The sequence below is a fragment of the Lepisma saccharinum genome, chromosome 2, assembly GCF_977018435.1.
Source record: "Lepisma saccharinum chromosome 2, izLepSacc3.1, whole genome shotgun sequence".
Classification (NCBI taxonomy): domain Eukaryota; kingdom Metazoa; phylum Arthropoda; class Insecta; order Zygentoma; family Lepismatidae; genus Lepisma; species Lepisma saccharinum.
This window is the reverse complement of record NC_139230.1, coordinates 57,400,382-57,424,118: the sequence shown is the minus strand read 5'-3', so window position 1 is coordinate 57,424,118 and position 23,737 is coordinate 57,400,382. Positions and strand designations below refer to the sequence as shown.

Sequence of the window (23,737 nt, the reverse complement as noted above, 5' to 3'; positions counted from 1 at the left end):
CCTTTCATCAATTTCATCATATCATCTTTCATTCTCATCACTGCGATTAGCCAATGGTGATAGAAAAGCGAAGGAAAATAAACCAATTCAAATATTTAAAAAAAAATAGCTGAAGGGCTAACCAAATATAAACGTATATAAAATACAGTAATTACTTTGTTTGCATAGCAGCCTTTGTGGCAGAGTGTAGCTGCCTTAGAGTCATAGGTTCGAATTAGCTGTAGGCGTAATGCATGGATAGGTTTTGTGTTTGTTCCGTCATGCTTACATCTTTTATCCATTCATCACTTATCCTAGCCATCACGATTAACCTAGAGAGGTAGAAAAATGTTCTGAAAAATCATGAAACTACAAAAATACTGTGACCACAAAATTTACAAATAGAGAACGATAAATGATATTACGGATGCACATTTCTATTACTTTAGTAACCGTTCAGTCTTAAATTTCGTGCACACTGATTTTCGTGCAAGGAAGTATTTGTTCCTTGGGACTTGAGCCGGTCGACGTTTACTTGTAACGTTTAGTAACATTTAGAAGTGTATGTATGAATTATCTCGTCATCAAATGCAACACATGTCTATGGTGATGGGTATTATTTTCCTTTTTATGAGGGTCAATATAGTGTAACAATAACCATGTTTTGTGTTTCTCTATGTTTGTGTGTGTGTCTCATAATAATTAATTCAATGCAGTTCCATTGCAATGAAATCCATTCATGAAATACGTAAAATTCTCATAATCATCACTTTCCAGGGAAGGGCTGTAATACTTTCTCACTCAATTGTATTACTGAACTGTAGTAAATAATGGGATGCAATCTTCGAGGTTGCAATTAAGCGAATGAGAGAAAAGTGACTTATATAGAAGGTAATAATAAAAATACAAAATGTGAAAATTGTGACTTTGAACACTGTATTGTATTTATATTTTTGTTATTTAGCGTCAGTTTTCTATTATTTTTGGCTAGTCACGACGATGAGGATGAGTGATGATTAGATGGAACTGATGAAGGGATGCTGATAAAGAACACCCCCCATCCTTTTTCATGCTGAGTCCGAGATTCGAATCTGGGAACTTTAGTGGCGAGATCTTAATATTGTTCAGTTCATACAAAATATTTTTAAATGATTGATGCACATTATTTATTGACTTAATTTTTGCAGAATACCATACTATATGTCACATTCTGTGTAACGTCTTACTGTAAAAGTTAAAGTGAACGAATAAAACTGGCTTTTACTAATTTTCATATTACTTAGACATAGAAATGTTTTGTGTGTTTGTTTATGCAATTTGCTTGAGTATTGAGTATTGTCATTTTCTATATCTTGAAATTAAGGTTGACTAGAGATGAGAAGACACCCGTGGTGGAGTAAATGTGCTTCGAAGCCAGAGGTCTTAAATTCGAACCATGAATAAGGCATGGATGTATCTCTATGTTTGCTCCATTACACCCATATCATCAGTTGCTCATTAATCCTCATCACCACATATTAACCAAGAGGCAAAGAGGCAACGTAATATATCCTAAATAGAAAAAAAATTAAGAACAGAGACAAGGGAATGCACATATCGAGCTGAGTCGAGATTATGTGTTGCAAAACGGAAATGTGTAACTATGACAAGAGCATATTTAATCGTTAGGGCAGAACCATATATCACACAATACAGGTGAAATTGTTGTTGGTTGACGTAATTGCTAATCTGCCTAAACTCTGAAAATATTCTAATATCAGGTTTTCTGATGCAATTATTATATCAATTTTGAGGGCCTCCATGACAGAGTGCTTTTTGTATACTGCTCTATGAAACCGAAGAACCTATGTTCAAAGCTTGGGTAATATTTAAGAGCTTATGAAGTTCGTTCATTTACTTGGTCACTCCACCATTCGTTCTTATCCTTGAAGTTAACCCAGAGGGTTGGAAAATGATCGTAAAAATTGCAAAGTTACCACATGCTTATCTTGTGCCGAAAGCAAGGAATGAAGGAAATAAATCGCCAGCTCAGAACCTGACTTCTTGCGGGTTCAAAATTAACAACAAATATTTCTTCTGAGGCAAAATGGCCATGGAACAAAATCCTATGCTAATTCCTTGAGGATTCGTGGCTAGTATTGTTCTCTTGTGTAGTGCTGATGACCTTAACAGCTGTGCGTGCAGCTCTTCCTTGTCTTGCATACAGTGTTTCCAATTCAATATCGGTTTTTGTTGGGGTTTTTCGTAAGAGATGAGGCCTCAGTCATGCCTAATTTTTGAATTCCTGTGTACAAGCGCCCACTCAACGAGGACTGGAGTTCACCTCACCATCGAGAACATTGAAAAGCATATGGTGGTTATGATAAGTTTTTTACATTGAACAAATTGTAGTATATTTTTTTATGATCAAAAAGTAGTATTCATTTCACAAAAATAGTAACTTTTGTACACAAATTACATAATTATTTCATAAAATTATTATTAATTAATAATTATGCCTATTAACTTAATTTATTATAAGCACCAAAAAGTCCTAAAATGGAGTTTATAAAGTCCTAAATTCCTCTTTTTTAGCACCTAAAAATCCGTTCCCTAATATTGACCTATAACATAGGATACCACTTTAATTTCAATATTTTCATTAGGAACATTTATAACAGTTCACAATTTCATTGAGTAGTTTGTATTTTATTTTTACACTCTGGAGGCAGAGATTATGAAAAATTCCAGAACAACTTTTATCTGTGTGTAAGAATGACCAGCACAGTGCATATCACAAATAAATGACAAAAATCTGATGTGCTGCATGATTCAGACCAGGGATAGTTTTCCCAAGTCTCTGTACACTTATGAACCATATTTGGTTCAAATATTAGATGCATGGTGACGATGAAATTTTCTAGCAAATTTTCACTTAATGTAAAATTTAAAATTAATAGTACTTAGTACAAGGGAAACCTTGCTTTCCTGTCATCTCATTCCTAAATGGAACTCTCATTATAATGGCAAGGAAAAAAGTACAAAAGCCTACTCCATGAAAATAACAGTGCCTTGAGCCATAAGTTGTAGAATTTTTTAAGAGCACTTTTACCAAATTAAAATTGATTGATTGATTTATTTATTTTATTTTACTTCACATTTCTGCCACTTTTGGGTGTCGCAAAGATGAGGATGAGTGATGATATAATGAAGAAAGAACACCCATGCCCATGCAGGGATTTGAACCCATGACCTCGGGCATCATTTCAGGCTATGCTAACCACTCCATCACGGAGGCCGGCTTCAAATTCAAGCTGGTAATAGCATTTGAAGAACTAAATGTTTCACTCTAATTGTACATAGTTATTCTCAAGTCTAAAGGCAAGTCTTAAGACAAATGGATTAAAAGCTGGAAATCTTTTAGATTCTCATATTCTGTTCACCACGCTTTCATGTCCTTACCTCATTCCTCTTCCAGCCGAAACAATGTGTGCCAGTGACATGTATGCAAGGGTGGGATGAAGACAGGAACATTAAAAACCAAAGGAACTGAACCTAATCTTTCGCCACTCTCAAAAAAATGCTCAAGGGAGCAAGGGAAGAACATCCACCTGTATCATCCTCTCCCTGTCCTGTTTTAGGGGTGGGGGTGGAAGTGGCAAGACACTTGGCAACTCCAAACTACCTATTCTTTGTCAGTGTGCTCTATACCCCTAGATTTATGGCAGTGGTTTTCTCTCGGATTGGAGAAACGAAGGACGTTTTAGCTTGGCGAACAGACTATTCAGTCTTCATCCCCACTTTAACATGTTCCTCCAGAGTTTCTCAAATTTTCATCACTATAGCTCTTTCCAATCTTATGGCGGGCACCCCATAAGTTGGCAAGGGAAGTGGGGAGTGGGGAAGCAACCAATCCAGCATGATAAGAAATGCAGCAGCCAGTAAGACGAGGTTCAAGTAGTACTTCTTCCCGCCACGTCGTGTCTCTCAGCACCACTGCTGTTGTCTGGTTGGTCTGCGGCGTAATCCCGGCTCCCCACTACCCTTGCCAGAACTATGACCAGCCACCGTAAAAGTGGAAAAGACCTTTAGTATCCAATCAATATGCACTTCACTAAAAAGATAGTGTGTTCAGAGAAGTGTGAAAGTGAAACCATACCTTTCCCAGTTATGAATATATAAATTCATAAATATGTTCAAATGTTTTTTCTATTGTTATTATTGGCAATCAGATGAGAAGTGGGAAGAGAAATAACAGATTTTTATCACTTGCTGCTACAATTAGATCTGATAATGCAGTACAATGTAGTAAGCGACTCTCAATTAAGTAGGCTACATCCCAAAAAGACTGACCAAAAAAATAATTTAATCAAAGATCTGTTTAAAAATATGACTACCTGTGAGTGTTTCTGAAATCTTAATGTACCCCTACTTACTGGCTCAGGATTGAAAACCAGAGGTGCAGGGTCTGAACAGCTGCATACACTGCCATAGCCTTCAATGTGGTTGCAAAATTCTTGCCTTCTACGATTCTCCTCTGTGTCTGGCCAATCACATTCACTTTCTGAAATAATGATGTAAAAAAATTAGGAAGCAGTCTTATGTATGAAATATCAAATTCATAACTATAAAACAAAATTAGACTAATTGCAAACAAATGACAAGATACACTTCATGACAAAGGGTAATGAGGCAGAGTGGGAATATTTAAAGAATAAAAACTCCACAGTGCAACAGCCCTCCAAGGATAATGGTATACAGAATGGCTTTTTCATTGTGATACATGGTAAGTGCATCAAGCCCCATTGCTTCTTTTTATTGACTTTCGAGATTAGCCTACCACTTTCAGTTTTCAAGTAGCTCCCCAATTGACCTCATGATGCAGGATCATACTGAAATTTTGGGGGCTCTCACTGGGAACCAGTGGCAAAGCGTGACATTTTTACATATTCATCACAAGGCTTGCCAAATGTCAGGGTCGATCTTTCAACTAGGGGAGAGAGGGGGGCATATTTCTCCATGGTAAATGCCAAAGTCATGCATTATGTTATGCAATTCATACTCTATCTGAGTGTTAATAGTTTCTCAGTGCTGTAAGCACATGTCCACACTATCTCAAGAAAACTAAAAATTCAGAGTTTGTTTACCATACATTTTCGTTCAATGAGGAATTCTGAAAAATTGGGAGAGTAAATCCTACCAAAAATACAAAATTTCAGGTTGCTAACATTTTTTTACTATAATATTACGAATGTGATTTAAAATCCGAATTACTAGGAATTCCACCAAAGAAGAGACTCAAGAAAGGTGCTATCCCTACATTGATAATGGTGATAACAGTGTTTGTACATGATGTGTGAAGTAAAGATGGACAAATCCGGATTTTTTTCCTACGGAATAATGATTGTAAAATGAGGAAGATTAAACTTTGTTAAATTCTACTTGAAAAAATGGAAAAATTGTTAAACCTCTGTATCCGAAAATAGGATTGCCTCCGAAATCCAGGTAGTAAAAATTCCGAATCGAGATTTTAAATTTTCCGGAAATCTGATATTTTTTTGCCATTCCTAGTGTGAAGGTCCACGCTAGGAAAAAGGTTGTCTGATTTGAACCACAGGATCCAAAAAATTAAAAGGAGAAATACTATGAAGGGAATACAATGGATCCAGAGTTGCTCTTCAGAACTTCATGCATTTGTTTGTTTCAAATGATGCATTTACTTTTTTCTGTGTGTAGGAGACACTCTGAGAAGTTTCATCTTGACCACATCACAGAAACCCTGCCGCGGTTGTAAACATGGGGGCTGAAAAAAAAAAAGGTCTCTTTTGATCAGACCGGGAGAAACTAGTGGTAGACTGACCTTGCCTGACACCATTGTACTCAACTGGAAATGTAGCAGGGTGGTTGGGCAAGGGGGGTAGAAGTAAGCTCTCATTTCAATGCACTAAAACTTAGCAAATCTCTTGCATATTTCTAGTTGTTTCATGGTGTCACTTGACTAATTTCGCACAAATATGTGAATATTTTGACTTATTTTTTACTACTTCTCTAAAATATTTAATGCAATAGTTTTTTTATTATTTTACTTTGTCATTGCCACATCTCCCGATGACTGGATGCCTCGCCTCACCTCGCCTCTGCTGGGAACCAAACCTGGGACTGCTCAAACCAAAAGTGAGAGCACTGGCTACTTGGCTACACAGGAGCTCAAATAATTAAACAGCAGGGTTATTTTCCTGTACAAGCATTAAGTCTGAACAGATATCAATTGGTGGTATCGGCATTGGTTTAATTTATTCATCAATAGTCACTGATCACTTCTTTGAGTCTGGGTATCCTGAGATATATGTAAATTGCTGATTAGAGTCCAAACATTCTGCAAAATTCAGAATTTCTGCTAAATGGAAATTGTGTGCCAAAATGAAGTATGTGACTGAATTACAGCTGTTTTAATACACTGATTTGCTTCAAAATTGTAGATACAATTCCTGCACACTGAGAACTATGGCATAGTTGCAGTGTAATACACATCCTGAACTCTTTTAAATTGCTACAAGTATTTTTTCAAGTACTGGTTCACGATTTGGTTTAGCCCTTACAAGATTTGTAATGTTAACTTATAATTCTTTCATATTTGATGAAAAAAGGACAATTAACAGCACATATATTAAATCAAATAGAAAAAATATATCAATGTAAGGTTGTCACATTATCTTCTCAGGGCTCCCACATGAACTCAAAATGTATTTTCCCTGAGATTTCCCAGAGTTTTCCAGAATCTCCACTTTTCTTTTTCCCAGAGTAGTCAATACAAAGTGAAATACTATTTTAAATATATTTTACAATAGCCTACATTTTTCCTCATAGCCATTCCACCCTCACCTTCTTTGATTATTATTATTATTATTATTTTTAGATATGATTTGATTTTTGTTATTTAGCATCGCTTTTCTGCCACTTTTCGCTAATCTTGACTATGAGGACAGTGATGATATGATGAAGTTGATACCTAGAGAACACCCATACCCAGATCAGGATTGGAACCCGGAACTTCTGGATATTATAATTAGAGATGGCAAAGATTGTTATATTGGTATCGGCATATCAGTGTATCAGTAATGCTAGTGATAATTTTACCAATCTGATATATTTATAAGTAGTCTGTAATTTAGTGTAATATTCTGCCATTTTGTTATTATTCTTATCATACAATTCGTACTTCACAGTTTTGTAAAGTAAATGTCTAAATACACAGTTCTTTATTAACCCTAGGCCAGAAACCCATTGTAATTTTTTCCGAGCTCAACTGTCAGAACTTGCTGTTTTGACGAAAGCATGTTTTCCTGTTTGCCACCCTTTCTTGAATTTTCCTAACTTTCTTAGAAAATTTATGCCAAGCTACCACCCCGATGGGTTGCAATTGTCAGGTGATGTTGAGGGTGGCATCAAATTTTATGAGGGGTTAGTGACTATGTATATTTTACTTATGCGATCTAAGGGGTTTTGTTAGTGCTGTTTTAAGTGCTGTGAATCCAGGCACTAGACTAATGAGACTCTAGCACCAGGACTTCCAGTGAGTATTAGTTTGTTTTGTGTAGAGTTCACATGCATTTGTTCTTTAAGTATTAGTATTCTCATCACAATTCATCCCCATCATCACAATTTGTCGCATGTGGAAGAAAAACAATGTTAAATAAACAAAATCAGTCAATGAATGATTGGGGAGGTCTGAGGGCCAATACAAGGAAAATAAAGACTACCAAAAACAAATTACAGTAGGATGTAATGACTTTTAATTGTAATTTCAATGTAGAATCTAATCGATAATTTAAAAAATATTTTACATTTTGAATATTAGAGAGAATTGTTTGCACTTTCATTATTGCAAAGAAAAAGTTTAATTTGCAAAATATTTTTTTTTTAAATCAAACGTCTGATGTGATATTTTGGACCCTAAATTTTGCATTTCCAAAACTGTAAGTAAGAACAATTGTAAATAAAAATATAAAGCTAAATGAGAAACTAACAAAATTACATTTTTAGACTTGCATTACAATGTACAAATGAGAAAAAAATATTCAGTTTTGAAAATTACAAACTGTTTTGTAGATACATAAAAAATAAAGTACAATCATAAAATTTATGAGGGGTTAGTGAATATGTTCACTCAGTAAAAGTTAGTGTTCTAGAGTTAAATCAATTCATCACACAAATTGAAGAGGTGAAAGAACCAGTTGATTTTTGGTTATCTGAAAAAAAATTCATATCAGTTCAATTTCTTATACTAATAACAAAACTAATTCAAGAATAAAATGGCATCCCTGTGTAAATATAAGTAAGAACTAAGGTTACAGATATTTGTGGGAGTTCAACACCTTTTCAAACTGTATTACAGAACACAAGATAACATTTCAAACATATCATACATACAAAAAGTATTGGTAACAGTTCCGAATGTTTAATGATTTTTTGCAAGTTTATAGGACTACGAGGGTCACTATTTATATTTTGAGCCTAACAATGAAAAAACAGGAATTTGGCATTGAAAACTGCTTTATTGTTTTTCGAAGTATTCTCCTTTATGGACAATACACTTTTGCATTCGTTCGAACCATTTGTCAAAGCAGTTTTTCCAATCTTCTTGAGACACCTCCATAATATGGTTTTTGAACGCATCAACGGCGTCTTCCGCCGACGAAAATCGTTGTCCACACAATTTATTCTTGACATTCGGGAACAAGAAGAAGTCATTGGGTGCCAAATCAGGACTATACAGCGGATGATCCATCAATTTGATTTTTTGACTGTTCATAAAGTCGGTTGTTAGACGAGATGTGCGACAGCTGGCATTGTCTTGATGAAGAATGATCCGACGGAGTTTGTTTGTTTTCCGTATTTGACCGAAGACCTCTGGCAAACAAATTGTTGTGTACCATTCAGAGTTGACAGTTCTACGTTCCTCTAAAGGCACAGTTGCCACATGACCAGTTTTCCCTAAAAAACAGGCGACCATTTGTTTCGATGTGCTTTGAGCGCGAACAACTTTGTTGGATTGGGTTCATCTTGAAACACCCATACAGTCGACTGCTGTTTACGTTCCGGCTCATATGCATATATCCATGATTCGTCACCTGTTACAATCTTATATACGTCTTTTGAAGCACCACGATTGTATTTATTGAGCATTTGTTTGCACCAATTGACGCAAGCGTCTTTATGAGTTTTTGTCAAATTGTGTGGGATCCAACGAGAACATACCTTCCTCACAGCTAATTGATCATGTAATATTTTATATATGCTGGTGGAACTAATGCCTATGGTTGCCTCAATCTCACAGTATGTCACATGATGATCTTGCAGTATTAGGTTTTGCACAGCATCAATGTTTTCTTGAACAACAACTAATTTTGGACGACCTTCGCGAATCTCGTCTGTGAGTGAATGGCGGGCACGATTAAATTCGTTATACTCGTACCAGCGTTTCACAGTGGCAAAGGATGGGGCTTCATCGCCAAATGTGGAAGTAAGTTGATCGATGCACTCTTGTCTTGATAATCCACGTTGATAAATCGTAAAAAATCATCACAGAAAAATGTTCACAAGTTAATTCCATTTTATTGTTATCGCGCAATCTCCAAGGCAACATAAACAACACAAATGAAGCTATTGATAAAACATTTGAAGTACGTTATGGTCAATAATGCCAGCCGATTCCGTGCAAACATCAAATCGTGCCTAACTTCAATCAGTGTTGCCAAGGCTCAAAATATAAATAGTGACCCTCGTATTTGGAAGTACTTTAGAATACTGGAAATTGTTGTGGAAGTAAGTTTCAGGGTTGGACAAGTTAATTAGCACAGTTAAAAGTTTCACTAAGTAGTACTTACTAGAGAAATTATGATTTGAAAAGTAGCATATGCGAGCATCTGAGCTTTGCATCGAGCAACAGCTCTTGGGTGTCCACTTGTATCAGACAAGGAGTTTTAATGGATTTCATGTGAGACTTGAAGGGCGTGTTGTGCTTGGGACCAGATTTGTTATGCGATTAGTTGTTGGAAGCATTCAGGGAAGTTATTTGAATGCTAAGAGCACTAAACCTGACCAACCTAACATTTAGGAATGTATTATTAATGCCAAGAGACCTCTACCTAACCTAAAACTGAAAGTATTTAGTCACATAATACTTCCTTGCATCTCACACACGTTATGTAGATGCCAGCAGAAACCTGTACCCAGATGAAAGGATGGGAACAAAAATTCATACTGGAGCATATGGAAGGAAAAAATTGTTGTCAAGACAAGATGCATTAATTAATCACTAAAAAAATTAAGTATGTGTTAACAGACATAATAGAAACTGAACCACGATTAGTTTTGAATTAAACAATCAGAACTTTGGCTCAAATATTTTCACACTTTGAGAAACGGAAGTTTACAAATGGACACAATAGTAATTAATCTGTAATGTAAAATTACATATATCTATATATCCAAAACTTGTATCTTCAAAGCAGCTCATGTAAAGCAAATTACAGTTGTAACTATTTGTGTCTATTGTAATTGTTATGTTATCAAAAGGCAGGAGCATATTCAGATGTACTTCATTGGGACTCATTGAAAAATTAGATGACTTTCCCTGAGAATTTTAATTTTCTCAAATTCCCTGAGATCTCCAGGTGCATGTGAAACCTTGTCTACAGGAAAGAAGCTTTATTTTTCATTAAATACTTCAACATGGCCTTTGCAAATATTTTATTGGTGAAAAGTGGGCATTTTTTAAATGTGACACTATCTGTTTTACAGGTATTTAATGGAAACATAAAGAAAGAAACTCTACTCAGATATTCAAAAATGTTTTCATTTAGTTATTCCCATGGTTCCCTTTATAACCAGACTGTAAATCCATTCCCCACTCTGCTATGAGGGAGCCTTGCTGCTACTCTATATCAAAACTTCTTAAACACATGAGATTCTAAGGCAGCTGTGGAGAGCGATGTACAAGTAATTCTCTAAGTCTCACAGTGGATCTCATTGCATGTGAATTATTGTTCATTACGACTATATTAGGAAAAATATAAGTTTCATACCAGATACCAGACAACAGTTAATAAAGCAGCTGTTACCACTACACTAGAGAGACAAACTTAAAACTTAGCATAAATCACAACATACATACCTTCCACAGACACTAAAGGCACCTCTACACGCAGGACAACTGGTGCACCCCAAGTATTGAACTCTGTGCTTTTGCTGTAGGATTCACCAAACATCTTGCCTCCTTTTTGGGTCACCATTGCCCACATATCACGCCATCCTATGACTTGAGCTCGTTTGGAACCTAGTCTCTTCAATAAGTCTCTGGCAGGCTGTTTCATTTGGAAAGTACCTTCATCCTTTAAGATAATGGAAACAATTACATTTTCAATAGACAGTCACATACATAAATAATTTTCCTTTCTATAAATGAAAATTCAAAAAGAAGGAAATAGAGAGTACAAGACTAAAGATTTCTTAAAACATTTAGTAATTGGTAGGTGTTCATCATTTGTTGCTAATGGTGTATCAATATAATTACAAATAATTTTTACTAACAAGGAAGGGGACCCAAGTGTTGTACAATTCTGATTCCTATGCAGTGTGTTGGATAGACAAAAATATGTATACCACAAAATATATAGCTGCTATAAAGAATAGGCAAGGAGCTTTGAGCCTCAAAGATAAGACTATGATTTCAATAAGAAAAGAGTCTGCCTGCATACTGATCAGGTCACTGACAATGTTTTACACACAGAGACCTGCACAAGACCCGGAACAAACCCGTCTGCGAGGAGGCGCGCCTACAATAATATGCAACACGCACGTCAAGCCCAGGTGTTCGACATCACACAAGCGAACTTCACGTCACAGTTGTGCACAGGCATCGATGCCTGCCAGGTTTTTCTATTACCCGGGTCTTAAGAAGACCCGTGAGACTCGATGTACGTTCTTGCAAGTAGAAGCGAGCACTCCTGTCAGTGTTGCCAACGGCCATTATATTTCACTACGCATGGAAATATTTGAATTTCTGATAGGCGCAGCGCAGGTGCTTTGAGGTTGTATAACCATTGGCGTAGCAGGGGGTGGGTGAAGTGGGCGACCACCCTGGGCCTTGCGCATGCCTCCCGTCCCATGAGGTTGATACGAAAAACGTAATAAATGGAAGTGAGAAAGATAGAAAAGGCTAATTTTTGTGGGCAATAAAATTAAGACCTTTTTATCTGGCATCTGGCTTTATATTCTAGTTTAACGTTATAATTTGAATGAATACGTCAAATCAGAGGCGGGCGGGAGCTCTAACCATAAGGGGCCCCGAAAAAGTCAAAATAATTATCATTTCTCATGTGAAACATGAACGCAAAAATTGCTTGGACATTTTTATCCATTTATTATTTTCTGGAATAAAAAGCGCTTTATCTTGGTTTTTCATCTGTCTCGTGACCTTGCAAAGCCTACCCCATTTTTATATGTTAACGGTAAAGCACCTCAAACTGTCACGGAGCAAAGTATGGGGCATTTAAATGCTTCCGGTGTTTTAAACTGAAGAATTGTATGGATAATATTAGTAGTTCTTCCTTCGTTCCTACAACTTCAGATGCAGCTATTGCCCTCTGTAATGGGCACGAAGATCATTTATCTTCCGAATTTCCTGATCCAAGTTCTATGTTTCAGGAATGTGCTTAAATCTGAAATCAAGTGCTTTGGGAAAGTTTATTCTCCTTGATAGCTCTACACTAGCTTCCAGTGTTCTCTGTATCCTGTACCGCCTTCTGTTTGGGGGGGAAGGGATAAGTAAGTATTTCTATTTTCTTCTTTTGAATACATAAATGTCAAAGAAAGATATGTTGTAATATATGAAAATTCAGAGTTAGAGCATCGATTTGTATAGTTATTAATGTAAGTGTAGCCACAACCAGCCATTCTAAGTAATTACATAAATTTCCTAGAAGAATATGACTGTACTTGAGGGACTCAAATTTATTTCTTGCGGACGCGTACTTTACGATTTTGTTACGCCACTGCGTCAAATATTTAATATTACAAGAACATTAAGACGTAAGAACAAAATGAGATTCATAATTATTATTATCATCTAAGTCCTAAAATTCAAAGTTAACTGCTACAATTAATGTGCAACAAAGTCAAATTAGCTGTATCAATCGAATACACCAAAGATTTCACACTTATGGTGCAAATGACTATCGTTTTAAGATTTGTTGATGTTGAAACCGATTGTGTCGAAGAGCTTGTAGGTAGATACTTTGGGCCCCTAGACAGGATTGTGGTTTAGCGCACCCCTTTTCCCCTGCTCTATCAAGGACCGACATTTTATGTGCGTCCTTCGATATTTTCTACTTAAGCCGTGGTTTGTGACATTTACATACTACAAACTTTGAAATGAGGAAACAAAGAACGACTCATTAAATAATATATAGGTTATATTTCAAGATTCTTACTTTGTATTTCTGATTTTTTTTAAAAAAAGTTTAGCACATTTAAGGATATTTCAGTTGTCTTACTGCCTAAAGAACATCGGGACTAGACCTATAGTTTAAAGTGGGATCCGAACCACCACGTGCTTCCACCGAGTATCGAACCCGGTACCCCTTGATTACAAGGCGACGACACTACCACTGCACCATAGGGGAGGACCCCCCAAAAAGTATAATGTAGAACCACCACCAGTCACACAATGTTCCAAAATATTTACGATGGCACTTTTTGCGAGACTTGGTTCGTACTCCTTTACAGGTGACAGCAGTGGCAGCAATTAGGGGCGGGACCGAGAGGGTGCAGTTGCCCCCCCCCACACACACACTTTTTGCCACTTTTGCACCACGCTAACCTCATGTACCAAGGGAAATTAAACTGTCCTTGCCCCCCTACTTTTGCACGTTGGCCCCCTAGTTTTGGAACCCAATCGCCGCCACTGGGTGTGAGTGATACAAATGTTTTCTACCAAGGAATAAATGTCTGCAATTTCAAATTGATAAAAGTGATGAACATTTTAAGTATTCCTTGACCATCATAAAATCTAAAAGTTGGCAACGGTGACTGCGTGACTCATGTATCTGGAGACGGTGCAAAACCGGAATGAGCATTCGCTGAAGATAAGCGAGCTTCGTCTTGCAAGGCCTTCCAGTTACCCGTGGGCTTTCGATGCTTGACGGGTCAAAACCCAGGTATATAGTTTTACTCGCCCGCCCGACCAGCCAGGCGGGCCTAGTAAGCGATTCTGGCCGCTGTGCAGCCCTCTGTTTACACAGACATGCAAATGGCTTCAGTAATGTTAATTGATTTAGTCTCATTTCTGCCAATTTTGGCTAATCACTACAAACTTCAGTAATATTTACAGAATGAAAACATAATGTATTTTCCCATGTGCTCTTTACAGAATTCTGTTCTCTCCATTGTTGGTGGTGATAAAGCATACAAAAACTATATAGCTTTATTGGCTATCAACTAATGATGAACATAATTCTGGAAGTGACTTTTCTACAGATCTGTGTATAATGCACATAACAGATCGCACTTTCATCTACAACTAACAGACGCGGTTCTGTACTTTGTTCCCCTCCTCCTCCCAATACGCATGCTCTCCTTATGTGCACATCCCACCTCATGTCAAATTGGGAGACACAACTTTTCTTATGTTCTAAGAAAACACTAAACTCATCTGGTTGAAATATCAGCAACAACCACTTCGATCCTTGCTTGTAAGTCTGTAGGAACTTGTGTCTTTCTGTTATAATATAAAGGTCATATTCATGTATTTTTTGGTAAGATAAACATAGTTTTCAATAACTGTTTCTCAATCACTAAAATTTAGTCACAGCTTCTCTGGTTTTGACAGTTTGAAGGAGAAAAATCCCAACAAAGATCAAACTGATGTCATTCACCAGATATCAAGAATAACTGATAAGTGCACATATGATCTGGCACAACATGACAATATTTCTCATGCTAGTGTAGTTTCACCCAAGTTAGTTTCTAGATTCTACCTGGGAAAATGTAAAATAAATTAACTATCTTTTATTTTCTCCCTGAACGTTTCTTCAACATTTTTAATGTTGCATACTGCCTTTTAACTTTATTACAAACAAATATTTGTGTGTGTTCTTTACACAGTATAAACAGGAAGCAAGCTGCATTACACTTCACATCGGCCAGCAGTCATTAGAGTGTATGTTAGTGGTTCCTACATTGGATTTCTGCCCAAATGGCAACAGGTTCAAAGCCCTACTGTGGTAGAAACTTTTCATAAGTTATAATCATTTCCCAATATTGTGAAATTGTTTGGAATTAACAATGAGAGATTAAAGGATAAAAGCTCTCAATTACTTCAAGTAGAAATGCAATTAGGACACTTGTAAATATGAAAATTAAATTGATGTTTTTAGTGGTCTAATCACACATAATGTAACATTGAAAATCCTGTGAGAAAGATTTTATTCTGTCCTGAACTTAAAACAGATTTCCACACTCAGAGATTAATAATATTGCATTTAATATGGTAAGAATTAGATCATAAATTATTGTTATTGCTTGTTTCTTACTACTCAATTAATGTTTCAATTCCTGAAAGTCAGACACAATATTTTCTGAAACTGAAATCGATCACCTACTTTCTTGCATACTCTCATTATCTTTCTCCTCTCTCTCTCACACACACATGCACAAAGAAATCTCTACAAAGTAAATCTCTGGGTGTGAATATACAGTGCCTATCACAGTCGAGGTGGTCGTGGAGCAGCAGCTAGCATGCAAGGAAGTAAGAGCACACCTGCTGGCAAACTGGATGCAACATCTACGTGACTGGAACCGCTAGCTATGTAATGAAATAAGCTCGTACAATTACATTGACAGTTACAATTAAAATGAGCAGGTACCTTGTTACAAGGGGTGTTGGAAATGTTGTCCTCCTGCTTCCACACATTTACGACATTTTTTAAGGAAATTTTTAAAACATGTATCAGTTCCTCTTCCGAAATTGCTTCAATTTCTCTCCTGATATTTTCTTTCAATTCTTCTAATGTATGGCTTCAGGTTTAAAAGCTTGGAAGCTCGCCATGCAGACATTATGAAAATATGTCTTTCTTATGCAAGGCACCAGAGAGATTTTTCAGGAGAATATTCCAATCGTGTTCCAACGTCGTCTTGTTTCTCCTCAGTAAGCACACACCATTTTACCCTTTGCTTCTTATCAAGAAGAGACCCGGTTTCCCTAAATTTGTTCACAAGTATCTGAACACTGGGAATTCTGCTGCAAAATTCATTCTAACTTCCCTACAAGGATTTGTAATGATGTAAAAGTTGTACATAAAAATTCATTGTTTTAAATGGTACGGATAGCATGGCATTATTAGACTGCAGAAAAGCACCAGTAATACGTGAACTAACAAGTGTTTTAGATTGTTTTGTGTTAACACCTTAACACTTCACAAACACGTAAAAATTTGACACCAGGTATATGGATACTGAAACACTGATGTGCCCAGGGCCAAGGTCAGCATACAGCTGTGGGTCTAAATGACAGCAGACGTGCTCTTACTTCCCGGTTCACTAGCTGCTACTCCACGGCCACCTCGGGGATGAAAGGCACTGTATTTTAGTAGAAAAAAGAACATTTTTCTCTTACCAATAAAAAAAATTAAAGAGAGGACAGTAAATGGAGTGTCCTACTTCAGAATCAAGATAAGTCATGATTTTTCTGACTTTTCTCCACTGTTACAAGATGGAGTATATCTTTCCATTTTCTTGTCGGAGGACAGAGCAAGTGAAAAAGGAAATGGAAGAAAAGAAGTACCTTTAAGTTCATAACCGAATTACGAAGTATGGATTTATTTCTTAAAAGTATTTAAACAAATATTTTGTGGCTTGTGATATTTTTATTTTGAATATATACTTACTCTTCTCATGCATTTCCATTGTTCACATGGCAACCTTAATATTGTGCCTAGCTCTACACACAACACACCAACACATTGTGTAAGTTGGGTTATCTAGTATAAAATATATTTGTCTGGATACTATTGGTAAATGCCGTACTACCCATACAATTTAATTCACTACAGTAGAAGTGCCAAATTTTACTTCCATTCTAAATTCATAATAAAAATCCTTCCAATTTATATATAAAATCACATGCAACTCTGTTTTGTCTTTCTGATCACATAAACACAATCTGTACACATGTTATTATATCTATTCATTAGCATTTACTCAATACATACCTTTATGGCAAATATTATTATTCTCCCATCTGACACCATGTTGAGAAAAAGTGCCATGGCTTCGTCTTCATGTGGGGAGTATGTATCAAATGTTCGCTGTGCCATCACACTTCCACTGGCTTGATTTAATACCAACACATGAATTCCTCGACCTTTGTGTTCCTCTCCATCCTCCAGAATCTGTAAAAAAATGAAATTACTAGAAAATTCAAATCAATAATTCATGCTAAAATAAATTTCTTAGTAATATTTCCCTTTTCTTCTTGTGATAGTCACCGGTCTCCTTGCACTGCAGTAAAATAAGAGTGCACATACCAAAGAAAAACATAAGTCACCAAAGTGTACAAAATAAAGAATGGGGAAGGCTTAAAATCAAACCAAGCATATATCATCAGCTGCAGAAAAAGTATGATTTTTACAAGGTGTAGGAAGTTGCAGGACTGAAAATTGTGGGTTATTACTTTTTGTGTGTTAAGTTAAACGGTGACAAAAAACACCCCAAGGAGTCAAAAAGAGAGCAAGGAAGAAGATGATATGAAAATCAAAAGTTACACAATAATAAAATCATTAGGATATACAGACAAAACATACAGGGAGGTGTTGGATGCATTAGAAGTAGGGGGGAAAATAGGGGATGATATTGTGAATAGAATATTACAATATTCTGTAGTCAAAAGAAAAGTTCTGTTGTTAATATGAAAAAAAAATACAATAAAATTCCTACAGCTTATGCACTGCACCATCCTGAAAAACAATCTTCCATCATGTGCTGCCTCTTGATTTTTACCATTACCTAGATTGCTTGCCAACAATAAATATGAATTCATGTAACTTTAGGCTAAGATTTAATGATTCCATAATGCAGGCTATTTTCTCTTGATTGTACAATTTCTAGGTCCATTACAAAGCCTGTGTAAAAATGAAAAATAAAATATTGTAGTTCTATTGTGAAATTACTTACAGTTGTACCATCCACTGACACAGAGACTTTTGACTGGCTTGATAATACTTCTACAGCTAATGTCTTTGGCTGACTTTCTTGAAGACGCAGACTGTTTCTTCTGCTTTCAGCATCCACAAGATCCCCTCCATCACCTGAAAATTATCAACACATAAGTAAATTAACAGGAAATACAAATGATTATTACAATGATTTATTACTAATTCTACATTGTGCATGTGTTGCAACCACCTCTTTCAAATTCCAACCAATAGATGTCGTGTTTTCTTCGTTGCTGAATTTTACTTGTACTCAGTCATGTTGAATTAGGTGGCGCTTTTGTTTATACTGTTGAGAATAGCATTGAATAATTTATATGCACATTGTTGAATTCTTTTTACAAGGATTCCACTTCGGATTTCACATTTAGTGATGATTTCAATTCCAAGACAAAGTTTGTTTTCAGCAACTTTCATTAAAATGTTTATTTTTTTTACTTCCAAAAAACTGTTGCAGAAAAATTTCATAAATGTAAGTAAATCTATATAAAATGTAACATATTATATATGTGTTAAAAGAGAACATGTCAATTCCAGGAAAAAAAATCATGAAATAATAACATACTTAGCAACATATTTTCAGGCTCATCCAGAATGGGTTAATACAGTTCAGTCTAAACTGGATTTTATCTTGACACATGCAAGTCTTGAAACCCTTTAATAAATTTGCTTATTTGAAAAAAAAAAAACCACACTCTCATTACATAAACAAAGATATGATTAATACATTTCACAAACTCCAAAGCTCTTCCATTTTGCTAACTCCAGGCCTTAAGAAATCTGCACTGCACAGCATATAATTGGAATCTCAAAGCAGCAAGAACATAATGCTTAAAACCATTTTATATTCCACAGTACCGGACACTTGTAATAATAATAAGAAGAAAAGTTTCTGTTCTTTTTCCAGAACATGACGATGAAAGATTCTACAGCCATCCAAAACACTATTTTGGTATCTAAACATACAATTTGTACTGAGCAATGACAGAAAGAGGACACCTGTACTAAATTTACTAATAACTGGTGTCTCAAACGTTTGTAAAATAATAGTTGTTTCTGTCTACAGAAATAGGAGACTGGAGGAACATACAGACTTGCAATTTTTTCTTATATGCTTCCTCTGGCCAGAAATCATAAAAATGAAGAAACATGACATACTGAAATGTGCAAACAGAACAAAATTAAAATAAAAGAGAAAAGCAGATGGAGCCATATAAGAAATATAGCAACATTCTTTCATTAGCTTAATTAAATTTATCTGTAAATAAATTATAAGGCTAAGTGGAAAGTCATGTCAGTCCCCCCTAACTCAATAAGATTAAAAACAATATGCTTCATCAATGACAGAAAAATTCAAGATGCATTTACTGATAACATCCAACTTTATATTCAGAGGATAATTTATTTTTCATTGCAATATACATACAACGAGTATCATTTTCAATAGCTAAAATAAAGCACAAACACATACCTGTATGAAGCGCTTCTTCTTGAAGTCTTCTGCTTGTGTCCAAGATGAACATCACATTAATTCCTATTGTTACAAGTAGCACTACCACCAAAAGACTCTGAAAGAGAGGGAAAAAAGAACCAACTTAAAAAAAAGTTTTATGCTGTTATGCTTCCTTCACTACATTTTAAGTAGAACTGTCTAATTTCCAAAATAAGTATCCATGGTCAAGTCTTTTGCACAAGTTCAATGCATGTTATGCAGGTGAAACTAGATGTGCAGGATCCCTCCTCACTTCATTTAACTGGCTACATTCCATGTTGTAGAGCATGCTTGCCACACAGATTTTTTTCCAAGAATATAGACCTGCAAGTACATGATTATACGAGGGGCGTCCAGAAAATAAGTTCCGATGATGTCAAGTGGTCGGAGTGCAACGTGCACATGCAAGGAAGTATGTGATTAAACCTGGTGCAGTCGCAGCACTGTGAATGCAGTAGTTTTAGGACAGTGATAGGATAAATATGGGCAGTTCTCATAAAGTCTCCCAAGGTAGGTGCCGTAATCAGATTTTTGCATGCTCAGAAGCAGACACTGGCAATTCTGTGAGGTCTATGAACCGGACATCATGAACAGCGTGGTCAGACGATGGTGCAGACAATTGACGGAAGGCCAATCTAACGTGCAAGACCACATACAGCTGAGCGCACGCGGGTCACTTTTGCATAACTTCCCCCGTACAGCCCCCGACCTAGCCTAGCGACTTTAATCGCTTCCTTCAGCTGAAGCGGTTTCTGGCAGGTCAACGTCTTGACAGCGACGCTGTGGTACAAACGGTTCCAATCTTTCTCGGCAGACACATATGACACGGGCATACAAAATTTAGAGCCAAGCTACGACAAATGTCTCAATAGCGGTGGTGAATATGTCGAAAAGTAGGCTATGAGTCGCTAACTAATGCAATAAACGTCTATTACTACTGATGTTCTTGTTTTATTTTATGGCTAATCGGAGCTTACTTTCTGAACGTCCCTCATAGTATATATATATACTGCTAACCAATGGCCAATTTGGTTAGTGTGTTTGACTATCTCGAAGGGTGGGTGATCTCAGGTGGTAAATTTCCCGACGACAATGTATCTGCATAAAGGGAATCTGAGGTTCACCGAGCCTCTAATAAACGGCCGTCTGGAGGTAAAGGTGCCTGGAGCATGATGCTGATCACATCACCTTCACAACTGGCCGAGATTGTGAAAAGGCGGGGCCCCACTTTTATCCCACATGTCTTCATGGAATATTGCAATGCGCAGAGGTAGCTTTACCTCATGTAGTACGTGTATTCAATCATTTAGTGTAGAACATCGGAGTATAATTTAGTCACCCATTGCAATTTGCTGAGAAATAAAATATTCATTAAGAAACCTGCAGCAAAAGTAAAATTGCACATGCACAGTAGATAAACTTCAGTTACTTCGGAAAGATGGTCGCCTTCCACGGGCATTTAAAATCAAGTGATTATCTTTCAAAGCTTTCCACAATTAAAAATAAATCGACAATTAACCAATGTTCTGAAAGTTATTTTCTTAACTGCTAAAAATTTTCTTGCAAACAAATTACAAACAATCAATTATCAATAATTGTAATAAAATTAATACAGTGGACTCATATATTAATTCAAACTCCAAGGGGACACGAGAAATGTTCGAATTATCCAAAATTCGGATTAACAAAAATATCACGTCATTAAACATGGTTTCAAGGGGAATAAACTTCTGTTCGAATTAACTAGTAATTCAAATTATCCCAATTTGAATTAAGAGAGCCCACTGTACATGAAACCTTAAAAGTGTTTTACTTATATTTCTGGTACATATTATAAATCTTCACATGTTTATATTATTGCAACAAATAAATGATGGAACAAGAAGTAACTTTTGCTTGCATTATTTTTATTAAAAAAAAGAATCGCTTGCATGGCATCATTCCCACTTGCACCTGTTTCTTTCACTTCCAGTCGAAGCTCAACAAGATCCATTCCCTCGACACTTACTAGTGGAGTTTCAGCAAGAAATTAAAAATGACGAATTGCAATAAAGCACGGATGTACTAAATTTGGTATGCAAAGAAAGCCAGCTTCCTTACCTTAGGCGATTCCACGACAATTCTATCACCTTAGCATTCAGAGAAGACAGTTGGAAACAGAGTTGCCAAACTATCACTTCCCCCACGTTACAGATTTTCAAGTTAACATTTTAAGTGTCATAAAGTAACTGTAAAAGTAGATATTGATACTTAGGTGGGCAGGCCATGTGGCACGAATGGGAGAGGAAAGAGGAGTTTACAGGATTCTTCTTGGGAAACCTGATGGTAAGAGACCTGTAGGAAGGCCACGACGAAGATGGAGGGACAACGTTGAGATGGACCTAAGGGAAATCGGTAGGGATGGAAAAGAGTATATGGATCTTGCTCAAGATAGGGAAAGATGGAAGGCCTGTGTTGCTGCAGCCATGAACCTTCGGGTCTAAGAAGGCTAGAGAGTTAGTTAGTTAGTTAGTTATTGATAACGTTACTTCTATTGCAAAAAAGTAACTGTTACTGTAAATTACAGTTAGAATTCCTAAAAAGTATATGTTACTTGTAACTAGTTACTTCCAACACTGCAATTAACACAGAACAATGTCGAAACCCCCTACCATTTACAATTAAACGATCGTCCCCCCGGATGCGACGTAAGGGTCGTTAGTACCTACAATGAGGTAAGAAACCATTAATTATACCAATAAATAGATATACTTGCCTGGAAAATTTTTGTGAGAATTCTACGGCGGCCTGCTGGCCGTGTGACGAAGGTTTGTGGACTATACAAACCCAGGGCCCGCTTTGATATGAAGGGTAGAGAACGTGGATTGGATTTCCACGTCTCCATGTTGAATTCTTCAACTGCTTCACACAACTTCATCAACCAAGAAGGTTACCTGAAAGAAAAATAACCATATTTAATATACCATTTTCGTGCAGGGATTAAGTCACGTTAGTCTACTAACAGGCAATGTTCGAATACAAATTGAATTTTCACTTTGTGGGGGATACTGTCCATTGCTTTGATCCAAATGATTAATTTGATTTTTAATATCGTCATTGACACTTGTTTCTAAAATGAAACTTTTGTAGGTTCTTCATGCTTCGTAGCTTATACTGGATGATTCAGTAACATGAAAAAATTGGATATCATGTCATTTTTATTTGTGCACAGTCACGGAAAACAAGTCAGGCAGAGGTTAATAAGAAAGGAATGTCCCGACTAAATTGGGACGTCTGGTAGCCAAATCTATGTGTCCAAAACAAACCATCACGCCCTGAAAATATGGTAGCCTTACGATAAGTGCTTGGCTAGTTTAGCTGTTAAGTTTTTGTTTTAAATCCACTTCATGCACAGATAGACTATTCGGGATGGACCTACAGTTAAAAATGAGATCCGAACCACTATATGACTCCACAGGGTATAGAACCTAAGACCCCTCGGTTACAAGGCGACGACGCCATATGTGTGTGCACGCAAAAACGGGTGAGAGGGGGTGATGATACTTCATCTGGGCGCGAGGCTGAAGTGCACACCCATAGTGTCAGACCACCAGCCGCCAATGCTCCACGCCAATTCTGCAATTACACTTCCAACAACAAAAGGCCACGGACGCTTCTTTGTCTTTCCTTGAACTTTCGTCCATTTCATCATCATCGCCACGCTTAACCACTAGGTAAAACTGGCGAAGCCAAATAACAATAATGATCCCAAATCATCGGATTGCAATAATGCTTGTGATTACGTTCACTCAAGATTTTCCAATCGATTTAAGTCTTCAGATTGTTTCCTAATTTCACGTGGATGGCATTTAATTCTCTCAATCCCAGAGACTACCTGAAGCCAGAGGAAGGAAAATTCAACGATAAGGCTTCCACCAGCCTTCTCCCCCATTCCCCCAGCCCTCTATTTTTATTTCCTTCGGTATCAATTTCTTTCCCCCCTCAGATCAGACACAGCAGCACAAAATCTGATTCCAAA

General features: G+C 36.6%; 1 protein-coding gene across 6 annotated transcripts in view; it reads right to left on the bottom strand.

The window, feature by feature from the left end:
• The window catches only part of LOC145984049 (protein O-linked-mannose beta-1,2-N-acetylglucosaminyltransferase 1-like), a 570,971-nt gene that overhangs the window by 32,655 nt on the left and 514,579 nt on the right, over positions 1–23,737 (bottom strand). For all 6 annotated transcript variants that reach the window (XM_083117391.1, XM_083117388.1, XM_083117389.1 and 3 more), the window contains 6 exons: positions 22,475–22,652; positions 19,699–19,795; positions 18,190–18,323; positions 17,229–17,408; positions 11,135–11,351; positions 4,395–4,522 (listed from right to left, as the gene is read on the bottom strand). In XM_083117391.1, the coding sequence (XP_082973517.1) occupies positions 4,395–4,522; positions 11,135–11,351; positions 17,229–17,408; positions 18,190–18,323; positions 19,699–19,795; positions 22,475–22,636 (918 nt within the window). In that variant the 5' untranslated portion in view covers positions 22,637–22,652. The remainder of the gene's footprint in view (positions 1–4,394; positions 4,523–11,134; positions 11,352–17,228; positions 17,409–18,189; positions 18,324–19,698; positions 19,796–22,474; positions 22,653–23,737) is intronic.